Source organism: Eubalaena glacialis, chromosome 8 (genome assembly GCF_028564815.1).
Source record: "Eubalaena glacialis isolate mEubGla1 chromosome 8, mEubGla1.1.hap2.+ XY, whole genome shotgun sequence".
Lineage (NCBI taxonomy): Eukaryota > Metazoa > Chordata > Mammalia > Artiodactyla > Balaenidae > Eubalaena > Eubalaena glacialis.
The window spans coordinates 70,866,912-70,881,824 of record NC_083723.1 but is presented as its reverse complement, the minus strand read 5'-3'; the positions used below and the strand labels follow the sequence as shown (position 1 = coordinate 70,881,824).

General features: G+C 37.8%; 1 protein-coding gene across 1 annotated transcript in view; it reads right to left on the bottom strand.

The window, feature by feature from the left end:
* CALCR (calcitonin receptor) overlaps positions 1-14,913 on the bottom strand; it is a 144,712-nt gene that overhangs the window by 47,127 nt on the left and 82,672 nt on the right. Inside the window, exons 4-6 of the mRNA XM_061197787.1 lie at positions 9,685-9,841; positions 6,887-6,997; positions 1,560-1,672 (exon numbers count right to left, since the gene is read on the bottom strand). Of these exons, the coding sequence (XP_061053770.1) occupies positions 1,560-1,672; positions 6,887-6,997; positions 9,685-9,841 (381 nt within the window). The remainder of the gene's footprint in view (positions 1-1,559; positions 1,673-6,886; positions 6,998-9,684; positions 9,842-14,913) is intronic.

The window sequence follows — 14,913 nt, the reverse complement described above, 5'->3', positions numbered from 1 at the left end:
AATTTAATTCATTTTCTTTCAGTTGCCTCCAGAATACTTTAAAAAATATTTATGCTTCTGAAATAGAATTGTCTAAATGTGTAAGGTTAAATCAACACCTCATAATTTATTTGCCATTTTTGTATCATTCTTAAGACTGAGAAATGTTTGGTTTTTTTTTTAATAAATTCTAGGTTGATTTCTTCTTCTTTTTTTTTTTTTGCCTGTATATAGATGGAAGATTTGTGCATAGAATTTCAATCATTATGTTAGGTGCCTAGAGGGGAGTATTTATTCTTAAAATACTTTATTTCCTTCTCAGATGTGGCCAGAGTGTGTGAAGAGGTCAAATGTGGCAGCACTGAGAATTGTTTATTTGGATCTGCACTCTTTCTAACAATTCAGTTAAAAGAGTTAAATTTTTTTTCTGTAAAATAATCAGCATTCATTCAGGAAATTCCTTACTCATTGACACATCATTTCAATCAGACCTTATTAAATAAATAGCTCTAGGACGTAGGCATGTGTCTGACTCTCAGGGGTGACTTAGCAATTTGTGGAAGCGGTAACTGGCTTTGGTGCCCTCAGCCTGTGCCTGTGACGAGATGTCCCTCTAGTCAACTGGTCTCTAAGCTATCTATTCATCTTCTTTGTTTTTAATTGTTGTTTATTTTGTTTTTAATGGAAGGAAAAATTCCTATACTAGTAAAGCTTCTTTATAGGAAACAAAAGCACTGATGTGCCTGTAGCTTCCAACTTCGCAATAACTAAACATACATACAGGTCTATCTTTGAAGGAAACAATAGGTTTCTCTTGCAGCCACCCGGGCTGTGCAGAGATGCCCTGTGTGCTAAACGCTGACCAACAGTTTCTCCCAGCTCTGTGGGGAGAGGAGGCTGGTGGTAGACTTAATGATCTTTTCAGATTTCTGAAGCATCTGAAGAAGGCAGTAACTATCTGCCCCCCACTCCCCCGCCCTGCCCCACTGGCTTAAATGTTTCTAAGCAAAGATAGTAAAAATATTTAACAGCCAGTAAGACACAAGAAGTAACAAGTTAGAATGGACTTCCACTGAAAATAATCTAAACAGCCACACTCGTATCAGTGGGCTGATGAGAAGCTCCATTCTTAGAGTTCCTTCAAGGCTTGATAGTAAAACTGTCATAGACATCTCAGGACAGGGATGGGGACACAACCGTTAGCTGGTGACTTGTGGAGAAATCTGTAGTTTTGGAACTCTTCCAGGAGAAGAGATGTTAAGGCAGTTCCTGGAAATGCTGCCTAATGTCTGGCACTGTGGGGAATCCCATCATTTGCTCTGTGGACACGTTCCCCTTGCCACAAATGGCCTGATTCCACATGCTCACAGAGCTCTCACTGACTGAATGCCAACCAAGAAGTAAAACATCATTTTCTCTAGTGCCAATTCATAGAGTCCCTAGAATTGACAGGTCATTATCTGATTTCCTTCTACAAAATAGTTGGCGTCTTGGTAGCAGGTGTTTTACAATTAGGCATAAATTTCCATGCATAGAGGATGGCATTCTCACCCAATACTGAAATTTGAAATAGAACCTACCTGCATTTTCTCAGGAGTGAAAGCGTTACACATAGTATAGTTGGACCAGGATATGTTGCTGTCAGGGTGCGTGTACCAAAGCCCATCTTCCTCACAGTACTTTGTAACTTTTTCTGTTAATGAAACAAAACTTACTATCTCAAAATTGCAAGAAGGAAAAACAATAAATGCAAGCTTAAAAGCCATTCCAAAGTGTTAATCACTTTATAGAACTTGAACGTGAATACAAGTCAATAGAGAGTACCTCGAATCCTGCATTATACAGGATGCTTTAATATGCATTGCTTCCATTTAGCTTCAGCAAAGTCATGTGAAGCATTGTTATCTCCATTTTACTTTGCCAAACTTATTCTGAGTTATTCAGACTTTTTCTAGTTCTCCAAAGTACCTCTCCAATGTGTTTATTGCTTAGAGATCATATAACAATCCTGAACTGGTAAAATACGAAAAGAGATTTTACCAGTGTGTTTGCAATCCTCACATAGTTTTGATTTTTGATAATTTCATAGGGATAATATATATTTTTAAATTTTATTTATTTATTTATTTATGGCTGTGTTGGGTCTTTGTTTCTGTGAGAGGGCTTTCTCTAGTTGTGGCAAGCAGGGGCCACTCTTCATCGCGGTGCGCGGGCCTCTCACTATCGCGGCCTCTCTTGTTGCGGAGCACAGGCTCCAGACGCGCAGGCTCAGTAGTTGTGGCTCACGGGCCTAGTTGCTCCGCGGCATGTGGGATCTTCTCAGACCAGGGCTCGAACCCGTGTCCCCTGCATTGGCAGGCAGATTCTCAACCACTGCGCCACCAGGGAAGCCCCAGGGATAATATTTTTGAAGCATTGTTCTTCACTGGCAAAGGCAAAGAGCTATCATACCTATGGAAAACCCTTTTATATATGGTTTCTGGTGTTTTTCTTTTAGCACAAGGATATGGAAATCAGAATCATATACTAATATTTGTCATTGTTTTAAAGGCTAAGAAACAATTAATGTTAAAAAATTTATTTTGCTGAAACATTACTTAGATTTGATAACATTTAAAATAATTTTCTATCAGAAGTTGCGGTTAGTCAAATCAACATGCTAAGAGATAGTATAAAAATTATTTTAACTTTGGCAGTTTTTAGGTGAAATTCATAATTTTTCATTGTATGAATGAAACAGATACTACCAAACTCAGCACAAGATTTAAACTGAAAATTGTAGACTTGTTTGTAATATGTCTACTCCAACAATGATGTAAATGGATGAAAAAACACATTTTTCAAACAAAAGGTGTTTTAAAGCACCTATTAGAATCGTCATTGCTTAATGTAAATCTGTTTCAATGTTAAGTAGAAAAATTTTTAATTGCGAATTTACTGTGACTGCCATTGGACAAAAACTATTTAAAGAATCACCACTGGACACCAACAATGCTTCCAAAAGGGTCAGCACTAACCAGCAGGGAAAAATTGGTGTTGAAAACTGGTCAATGATTTAGTTAATGCTTTGTCAACGACCATTCTAAGCTTACTTGCAATTAAAAAAAAGTGGTTTGTAATGCAGCATTTTATCTTTAACATGTTGTTAGAAAGTAGTTTTGTTTTATTGAAATGAATATAATTTGGTTTTTACAAAGTTATGCAGCTATATAGGGTAACTACGGAAGAGGGTGTCCCTCCTGAGGAAGTCCTTTCCAATCACGGACGGCACTGTAGGAAATATTGTTTTGTTTGGATTTAACTCAAGTCTGGATCTAAGGCATTTCCGGGTTCTAACTGTTGCAGCTATCAAGAATCTGTCATCCTCCACCTGGCAAATCTTTCAATATTTGACGGAAGGCTACATCTACTCTGACTTCCCTTTCTAAACCAAACACCCCTATTCACTCTCACCACACATGCTGTCCCCTCACAGCCTGAAGCCTCTCTGCATGTGCTCTGATATTGGCACTTCCCTCTAAAATAGTCTAAGTTTGAACTGCCCCGTGAAGAGGCGGCATGCTTCCTTCGGTCTAGATTCACATCGAGGAGCTTTTTCCAGATGCTCAAAACCCAGTCCCCAGAGATTTGTGTTCCATTAATCGGAAGAGGTGCCAGACACCAGCATTTTTAAGAAGCTCAGGGATTCCAAAGGGTATCAGGGCTGAGAATCATTGTCCTCAACCATGTGTTGGCCACCTTGGCTCTGTCCCGTTACTGCTGACTGAGTGTTTGACTCCGGCCCTTAAATCCCTCCTAATGAGGATTTGCTTTTTATACTCTAGCATATTCCTTCAGACTCCCAGCCTCTTTGGAATTTCAATACTCTTATTCACTCTTTCGTTACCTACCTGTCTTTTACCAAGCACTTTGTTTAAAACGAAATCTCTGTCATTTCATTAATGGGTCAATGGTAAAATACTAAAGAATTTAAATTTGTTGAATATAGGTATTTTTAAGGTTTGCCTTTCTTTTAAAGTGGACTTGTCCCCCAGCTGAGAGGAATCTAAAAATCAGGCTGAAAAGATGGATCTATGCCTGGAAATCCCTGTTCTGTGACCCCAAACTTGCCTTTTAGTTAATAATTACAGCCACTTTGGCAAGAGCCCACTGCTGCTTTGGAACTGGCCTTGCAGCCTTGATTGCAGAACAGCTCTTTGTGCCACTCATGTTACCTCTAATGTGGCTGTCAGATCAAGATGAATGAAGCATCATTTATTGGGAACAGTTGATAAAGACCTGGGGCACTACTATCAAATAGCATTTGGCTAGCGTTTACAGGAAGGTAGTGCTGAGCAGGGCATAGCACTAAGCCCTTTCTCTCTTCACATCCCAACTCTTCCAACAAAATGAGAATTCCTAGAAGTGGCTGGCCTGAGCTGGTTTTAAAAGTGCCCCACTGTAATCCCATTTCCATTATCTCTTCTCACTGGGGTCGCACTTTGTATCTCATTCTTGAAGGAAGCACAAAAAGCATCTCCCAAACATTGTCTCAGGGACAGACTAAGTGCTCTAATCTGGATTCCAGAAACTTTCTTGCATAAATTTTATCGTATGACTGCTGTTTTCCATCTTAACTGATGTCCTCACTTTCAGTCTGCGGGAAATAACCTCTCGTCATTCACAGACGATAAGTGTGGGTAACCAGATGGGCTGGTTAACCCTGAAATGTGGTAGAAAGTCTGACCCAACAAGTCTTGGAAAAATCTGAAAGAGAAGGTTGATTTTTCCATAACCTCTTAAGCAAAAAACAAACACTGAGTCTTCTCTTCAAAATGCTACCTCTAGTCCAGACCAGATAATTCAAAGAAGATCCTCTTTTGTCAGGACCCTGGCGTCCCCTTCCCCTAATTGGGTGTTCTGACTCTCTTCCCTGGCCCCATTCCCTAGAGGTCACTGAAGGACGGAGGAGGAAGATGAGCACTGAGGTGCGGCGGGGTTACTGTGCTCTGTTATTCCACATCTTATTAGAAGAGATACGGAGCTTGAGGTGGAATGACCTGTGTTCTGGGAGCTCAGTCCCCACACCAGTCAACTAGTGGCTCTAGTTTCAACATCTAGAGCCACCTGAACGCTTCCTGCAGGCTCAGGCTCGCTGTACTCTCGGGAACAAATCTCACCCCTTAACAGGGACTTATGCAATGTGTCTGTAGCTGGACCCACTTAGTTTCAGCATCAGGATCTCCTTTGTAATGAAGATTATATTCCTTTTTAAGTATCTTAATCCCAGGTTTATTTCGATGGGACAGATTTTCTATCCAGTCTCCTAGAACGGAACTTCTCTGGCCCTGACACCTACAGTTCCTGGAGCTGGGCAGCTACTACCTTTTATTCCTCGGGGACCCTCTTTCCTCTATGGCCTGTATCAGTCTCATCGGATATTGTGCTCTGCCTCTTACTGGAAGAGCTACTGAGTGCACTGGCTGGGCTTCGCTGGTACCAGCCACTTTCTTATCTGGACTTTATTGTTTAATACAGTTTCACCTTTGCTGCGCAATTTAGCCACAAGCAGAACATTTAAACATCTTGATGTCCAGGTTGCACTCCAAACTAATTAAATCAGAATATCTGGGGTGGTACCAGGGATCAGGATTATTTTTTAAAGCTCCCCAGCTTCTCAGCCAAGTTAAGAATCACTTACTACTAGCAGCTATCCAATCCCATTTCCCAGCCCCAAGTGTCTAATCTCTGGATTGAGGCTGTTGTAAAACCTCATACCTACTTCTCATACATCCCTTTGCCTTGGCTCCTGACCACTCACCACTGAGCATCTTGGATTCCAGACCTCCATTCTGTTTGGATAGATGACAATACGAAGATGCATAACTTCGGCCCCTAGCTTCTCACTTCACTTGGCACCTGGTACTCCTGCCTAAGCATCCCCGCCCAAATTCTAACCACACCAGTGAGGCTAGACCGAGGCCTGAAGGAAAACGATGTTCTGCCTTGAAAGTTCTGAAAGTATTTCAACCTGCATAATTTTGTACAGTGATTTAGAAATATTACTTCTCAAATGCTTTTCCAAGACTGTTGCACTTACTTAGAAAGAAAGGGATAGGTAAGAGCTCAGGAGACTTGGGTTTACTTGTGGTTTTATGTCAAATATTATGTAGGTATAAAATGAGATACTATATATGAAAATGTTTTGGAAAGTTAAAAAATGATATTCAATGAAAATATTCCCGTGTTACTAATTAACTTTAGTTATAAAAGTAACACCAAATTCACTTAACACACATCTGTTGGCTGTTCATGTTGGGCTGGGCACACAGCTGGGTTACTGCAATCCATTTTAATAGTACCAGTCTTACTTACTGAGCATATTTTAATAATCTACTGTTGGAGCAGAAATCTGGTAAATGTCTAGAGTTACCACCTTCTGATTTATCTTCCCTACACATGACAGTTTTATATAATTTTCAAGGTTACATCAAATTTCCATTATGCTTGTTCTACCAGCCCAGTACGCACAAACTCTACACCAAGCATTTGCATAAGTCATCAAATGTGAGACAACTGAAAAATTTTAAAAACTACACATTTAAATAAAACTGTTCAGTTTTAGAAATATTAATTTATTAAAATTTAATTTTAAATATTTAAAATATATAAAAATTTCATTTTTATCTAACATTTAATATAATTTATGACTAAGGGGCATAAGTGATCAGCAATGTGACTTAAAAAATAAGGGCAGCTTGCAATCTTTGTACAACTGGGTAATATTTCATTTATGGAAATTCTTCAGAATGTGCTAAACTGCATAGAATATGACTTGGTAGTATATTTTGTATCTGATTTTCTTTTCAGAACTAGAAAAACGCTAAAAGATTCATAGCAAAATATAAAATAAAAATAAATACTCTACCTGCTACATCAAAGTCCGGAAAATAATCTGGGCAGTGCTGTTGGGCGAGCACTCCAGCCGGTGTGTCATCCCAGCAGGACCATCCATCCCAGGTACGGTTGCAATACAGACCTGGCCATTTAGAAAGAAATTATATTACAGTTGTCAAAAACTGTAGAATCCTCAGCAGGATTTAACAGTGCATAGACAGTTATTCTGGGACTCTCCACTTGGACATGGAAATATTAAAACAACAGTAGCAGCAGCAGCAACAAAATACAGGTATTAACTTTTCCAAGTACCAAGGAATTTCCTTTTTTTTTTTTTTGTAGGACATTCTCCATTTGTTCCTCAAAAGGCATATTTGTCATCTGTATAGAACCTTTCCTCCAAAATCTTTCCTTTAAAATATCTCCAGAAATGCTATGAAAAAACTCTTGTGAAAGTATATGCAATGTTACCCCTGGATAAAAGGCTTTGGAACATTCGTAGCCTACTAACCATTAACCTTCAAAGTGGTTGCCTTAGGTAGTTCTATTGTTAATCCAAGGGTGATGCACTTGTTCAGGAGATGCATTTGCAGCCAGTTAATGGGCTACATATAAAAACAGTCTTATTACTTTAGAATCACACCATTACTGACTAAAATAATGCTTAGTTTGATCACTTTATGTATTCTTCAACATTGGCTCCAAGTGGTTTCTCACTGCTTTCAAAAATTAAATCTACTCTTGAAGGGGGAAACTTTTAGTGCAATTGTAAAAGTATCTACTTTTTCATACACCTTCTTATTGATACAAGTGTGAGGCTGGGGTCAGATTATGAGGTGTCTTAAATGCCATCCTAAGGAGTTTGGGGTTTTTTTTCCTGCAGGCAAGGTGGAACCATTGGGAATGACATGAACAAATCTAGATTTTAGTGAGAATAAGAGGGTTTTTAAGGATAAGATTAACAAAGAGAGACAAACTAGGTGACTATTGTAACTGTCCAGGTAAGAGATATTAAATGTCTAAAATAAGGCACTATTAGTGTATTTAGGAATATTAATGAAATGTAATTAACGGGGTGTGGATGTAAAACAGGAAAATACAAGGATGACTCATAAATATTAATCCTGAGTAAATGGCTCAGTGGTGGTGTCACATACAGAAGTGAGAATCCAGGAGGGATGAGTTTATGAGTAAGGTAATGGTGGGATTTGAAAATATTGTACTTGTGAAATGGCCAAGTGGAAATGTGTAGTAAATGTATGGGAGATGGACGGAGAGGATTAGGTGAAAGAATAACTGCATTTAAGGTGTTTCATTGCATAGAAGCCTGGTGTAAATTCTCAATTTCAAATAAAGGAATATTTTTTGTTTGAAAAAAATTAAATCTACCCTAAAACATAAAGCTATTCAAAAGAATGAGCTTCAGGCTTTGAAGGCAGTTCTCAAAAAAAAAATTTTTTTTAAAATAATGATCGTAGCACAAAAGTTCATCCTCCCAAGATGACTAAGACCAAAGCGAAGGAGACTGCACTCACTCAGTTTCTGAAAATATCAATTTTGTGTTTCTGTTTTTTCACTTAGCTTCAGAGAAAGGGTTTCTTCTTTGGGCAGAGTTACATATAATGTCTTTTCAGGGTCTTAAACACTGAAACCACTGCAGACAGAAGAATGACATGTGTCTTTCAACTGACTCACTTTTTTGTTTGAAGGAAAATGCTAAAAATAGGAACTACAAATTAAAACCTTAACTGTTTGATGGCAAACCATGTGTCGTAAATAGAGTATATTCAACTAATTTTCCCCCTACGAAGCAGTGTTGTCTTAGACTACAGGAGGGTGTAAAAGATCTTGTTGGGTCTTTTCAAGTGCTTTAGGGGTCAGGGGAGAGAATTTAAATGAATGTAGCAATGCTTGGTCATCACATCCTCTCTTTTGTTTTCCCCTGGGCCCTCTGTAGCTAATAGAATATGCTTGGCGCTAAGAATATCTGGGCAGTCACACAGAGCATTCTAGAGAAGGTGATAGATAAACAATGTCTGCCTAGGAGATATCTTTTTCTAATTCCTCTGGGAACTGGGGGTAGAAAAGGAGAAGGATTAGCATGAGTTGCCACCCAATTGACAGGTAAGGGAAGATACTACCTAATTAACCCAAGCAAGACAGAGTTTTGATAGGCTCTGCCTCAGGCTAATTCTCTGCCCACTATTTTCCAACTCTCTTCCTGTCATTCTCTACTTCCTCTACCATCACATAGTCCTATATTGTTCCTGCTTGCCATGGGTGAATACTGGGCTATCGTAGTAATTTTGTCGTAAATGCAGATATTAGCCAAAAAGCAGTCAGGTGAACTTGAGCAAAGAAACTAGGCATGTCTGCTGTATGAAATACACAAACATACCACGGTATGAAAGCCACTGTTAAAACTATTGGCATATTAAATTAAAATTAGTCAACACATATTTACCCACAAAAGAAAATAAGCCTTTCTTGATGTTTGAAACACACATTCACATACATCCTTCTTTTTACCTTCTCCTTGGTATGGGGGTAACTTTTGCATTCTTGATGTTTGAAACACACATTCAAAAACATCCTTCTTTTTACTTTCTCCTTGGTATGGGGGTAACTTTTGCATTCCTGATGTTTGAAACACACATTCACATACATCCTTCTTTTTACCTTCTCCTTGGTATGGGGGTAACTTTTGCATTCCTGATGTTTGAAACACACATTCACATACGTCATTCCTTTTACCTTCTCCTTGGTATGGGGGTAACTTTTGCATTCTTGATGTTTGAAACACACACTCACATATGTCCTTCTTTTTACCTTCTCCTTGGTATGGGGGTAACTTTTGCATTCGGTCATAGCATCTGTGCTGTGCCTCCAACAGTCTCTGCTTTCCTAAAAGGTAGAGAAATGGCTCCGGCTCTATTGTTGGAGGGTGGGTGACCTCTGAAGCGGCAGGAAGAACTGGAATTGGGCGCTGTATTAGAAAGGGAACTGAGTTACTTATGGGGAGTAGAGATGGGTGAATACATAATGAAACAATCAAAAAGTATGAAAACATTTATTTTTCCTTCTATAAGCAACAATTATGCATGGTCTCCATGTGGAATATTTTTGCTTTATAATTACAAAGTGTATTTACATTTCATCTATAAATTCTACCTAAAATTTTCCTATTTGCCTTCATTCTATTCACTCTTGAAAATGTATAGCACCCACACAAACTCATGCACCTCTTTACAAGATTGTTTTAGTTTTATCAGTGTAAAGTTTAGAAGTAAACAAAGCAAATAACCTGATTTCCAAAATATGAATATTAAATCAACTTTGCTTTGTTTGGAACTCCTAAGAATCACGAATCATGTTATTTAAAGTAGCTATATTAGTGCAATAAATACGTTTTAATTGGATTCTTTCAGCTGATATGTTTGTACTTAGATTGCACACACTGCCAAAAATTTACCCCCTTTATTCCATAGAACAAATAAAATCTGTTCTTCTGAAATAGTCTGCTTTAGGTAATTGGCCTTAATCTCTTTAAATTGGTTTCATCAGCAGATGACCTATACAAGGTATCATTTTCACTGCTGAAAATCAATGTAAATCTTAAATATTTCTCTTAGAGCTTTTGAATTTTCAGTGCAGACTGACATTAGGTTTGTCAGTCTGTTAGTTTTCACTACCATCATAGGTCCCATTAATCTAAGTTGTGTGTGTGTGTATGTATCTGAAAAGAGGAATGTCTGACAAATTGTCTTAAGTTGTGTTTAGATAGATTTTAATTTCTTATGTGGCTCTGATGTTTTTAGTAGTGCTTGAATCTGATTTTTTTATATCCATGTTCTGTATAGAGTTTTTTGGAGAAGACTTGCAAGCTTCAGTCTGCATTGACTTTTTCTGAAGTTAGAAATTCTCCTTGCTTTCTATTACACCTGTTGAAACACTTTTAATTGGCCTTATTTTGTTTAAATTATTCTAAGACTGAAGTTTCCCCAATGTACTGATAGCAGAAATAGTGTTATGTACCTTTCTCTATTCTCCACAGTCTCTAAAATAAACATCTTTATTAAGTTGACCTGTATACCCCAGGATATTCATGGTAGAGCCTCACTGTTTTCCAGTGTATCTCATTGTGTAGACAGGGCATCCTGTCCTATGAGACAGCCTATCACTAAAGGCTAAATTGTACAGAGCACTAAACAATAAAAATTCAGAGTAGAGAGAAAACATAGGGCAAGAATAGTTGGGAATGACTACAGATACAAGGTAGAATTTGAATTAGACCTTGAGTATATGTACCGTTGCATAGGCAGAGAGGAGAGGGAAGGCTTTGTGGATGGAAGGAAAGGTATGCAGGAAAGTCCAGGGGAAGGAAATGGTATGTGTGAAATGCTGTACTGAAACCATACTGCCTCGAGGGGAGCATATTTGAGGGTAAGATATGAAATCAAGGAAAATCAGATAATACAGGGCCCTGTGAGAACAAATACAAAATGTCTGGGGCATGAAAGGCTCAATATATTTTAGCAAATATTTAAAAAACATGATGAAATAAAGCTGTCTTGCAGTTTTTTGATCAGTGAAGGTTGCGAAAGGAGAATGTTAATAAAATTCATGTGGTAGGCATCAGATGTCCACAGATTAGTGCTGGGGAGGCCAGCCAGGCAGCTGAAGGCAGGGAATAGATCACCTTAAGATGGAACAAGAAAGAGCAACTCAGCACTTTCTCAAATAATAAAAGCACCGAGGTATATTTGAATATAAGGAATGGAGAACAGTAAGAGTCAAACAGCCCAGACATTTTAGCCTATATGACTAGAAAAGAAAATGGTAGCGTCCTGAGAAAGAGAACACATTAAGAAAGGAAAACCTTACTCGGGGGAGAAGGTAAGTTCTCTTTTGGACTAGATTTGGAGGTGCCAGCAAGTCATCTGAGTAGAAATCACTTGCAAACAGAAGAGGGTGAATACTTATTGTTATAACATTACTGTTATAACTGTAGATGAATAGTTATTGTGAACATATTTGACACTACTCTAAGTGTTAGGATTATTTATAATTTTAATGCCTCTAGAATTTGTGACAGAAGAAATTAATGAACCGACAAAGATTATTAAAGGTGTACAAATCCTTTACCAATGTAGCTGAACAACATTATGTTGTAATATGACCCCTTTCCCACTGGTTTTAAGATCAGTCAGTCAGCAAATAGTCATTGAACTTGATGAGCCAAGTATTGAGCTAGATGCTGAGGATACGGTGCTGAGTAAAACAAGCACAGATCCTGCCCTTGTGGAACTTACAGTCCAGCAAGAAAGACCAACACTATAAATATTTCCAGACACCAGAAACTGTGAAAGGTAAAGAATTATTATCATTAAATGCTCAGATATTCCATTAGGAATTGAGAGATGGTTTGGTAGTAAGGAAAAGTATTTTGAAGAGATTTCATGTAAAAGCTTCTTTTTGGATTTTATTAGCCTACATTTGTATGAATGTGTGTTTTAATAATTTGACTAAAGATCATGTAACCACGATCTTTAATTGATTACAGTGTCCTCACAATAAGATACAAATGATTGGTTCAGCTTATGCATCTACTTGATTCTTTGTGGCTCTATTCTTAGAATCTTGAGTTGATATGAAAATCATCATTTGATATTATTATTTCTGGGTCATTTTCCCACCACCTTCAAATCAAATTAGAAGATGTAATATGATGTTATATGTAAATCTTTTCTGTCACTTATTAGATATTTTAGACATTAGGAACTACTTTGCTTAAGTTTGACATTCTTTCCAGAAGTAACATTCTGAATTCTATTTTTAAATGGACTAAGCAACCAATTAAATGTTCCTATGTTAGTTGGAAATTCATGGAGGCCATGGGGAGGCAGTATGTGCAAGAATAGCCAAGTGGAAACCCTATACCTGTATTTTCAATGACAACATTATTTGGTTTAATGCAGTTTTAACACCAGTAATAGCGGAGATATGACCATCTGAAAAAGTAGATGTAGTTCATGTAGATGACAGTAGCATCGATCTTATCATTCCTTCAATGTTGAAACAAAACTCCAGTGAACTTCCTGTAACCTGGTCCAGCAGAGATTGTTTCAACAGTGAGGGAATGAGGAAGCAGAACTTCTGTCCTTAGAAGAGCCATAATAATCTGAGGCCGCTCCTGGTCTGGGTCATGTTTGAGCATTGACGGTGCAATTTTTCCAGTGGTAGCTGAATGTTTCAGTGATTTTCTTCGGAAAATAAAATATACATTGAGGCATTCTGTTATATATGTATATAACATACAGATATATGTAGATATAAATATGTAGCCATTACATCTATATAATTCTGATCATGGAATTACTACTGCTTAAAATAACATGTAAATTTCATAAAGTTCATTGATCATTAACTTTATGCTGATTATTTCATACAGTTAAAAATTGCTAGTGAGGTGGTATAATTTTCAGCAGTAAAGAGGTAAAATAGAAGCAGTAGTGATTAAACCACCAAGCAATGTGAAAAACAATATTCCACTTATCATAAGTGTTATGTTTATTCTATGTATTTGTGGAATGTAAATATATAATTTTATGCTCACATGCAGATAGAAATGAGACATTAAGGGCATGTTGCTTTTCTGAATAAAGATTGAAATTCAAAGTTTTGCATTCAAGCCATCTTGCATGATTCTTCCAAAATCAAACAAAAACCACCTCTTAATTGTTGTCCTATGTAGCAGTTTAGCCGCCGTATATGTGATGTCACTCCTAAAGGCTCCAGTAGATGGCGCCACACATACGACCACCAAGCTGCCACTGACAGCTGTAGTCCGCAGCCGAAACATCACTGTTCTTTCAGTTAATACTTTGAGTGCCTCCCACATGCCAGGCACTGTTCTAGGTTCTGAAGATTCAGCAGTGAACAAAACTGGCAAGGTCCCTGCCCTCATGGAGCTTACATTCTAGAAAGTTTCATCCACACCAATCATGGGGTCCAGAAGTAAAGCAATCTATTTGAATGGCCATGTGTTTAAGCAATTCCTACTTTGATGTAAGACAATCAGCCTCCTTGTGTGTTACAGGTGGTTTCTAGAAGTACAGAGACAGAACAAGTAGACAGCTGTTCTGTGTAGAACTTTGAGGAATGGTCCAAACCTACTGAATGTGGGGATCCATGCTACTGGGTTGAAGGGAGACATTCCTATTGATTGCCACAGACAGAACTGCTCTAACAGGACTATGAATCCAGAATCCACAAGCTGATGTAAACAACTTTCCATGTCACCATTCTTAATAATGATAATGTCTATGTTCAGATTATTTGTAGCTTTCAGTTACTCGTACCTTTCAAAATAACAAAGGATAAAAATAGAGCTTTGTAAAGTGTTAGCCCTGCTTCTTCCAGGTAGGATCAGATGCCTGCCTGGTGTCCTGTGTACTTTCTACCTGAGCATTATATAAACAAAACTGCCGTATATTATCATAAACTCAACACAAATAGGGGAATATGGCTAAGTGAACAACAACAACATAAAGTAGGTTCTTCTGAGAAGCATTATGTCTTCATCATTGTTGTTGTCATTGTCATCACTACCATCTTTTTGGCAGTCACTAAGTGCCAAGCACTGTTCTAAGCCTATTGTATTACTGCAGGTAAGAAGAGAAAGTGAGTGGGTAGTTTTGGTAAAAGTAGAGGAGGCTAATGGAATGCGGTGACACAATCTGATAGTTTTTAAAGGCCATTTGGAAATCAGGTCGGTAGAATTCAATAAATACACTGGTAGTGGTTAGTAATGTATCTAAGAAGTGACATTTTAGAATAATTAAAGTCAACGTCATTTAAAAATTTCCTTTTCTCTAGAGAGCATCAATGTGGAACATAATGAGTATTTTAGAAGGAAACTGGTGTATCGAATTTTTTATGGACAAATCCTCCAAATCCAATAGGTAATCCAAACACAGACAGAAGCAAAATTTACGTTACAGTGAAGAGAGCACAAAGCCATTTAAGTACCCTATGCAATCATGTTGGCTAGTAAAA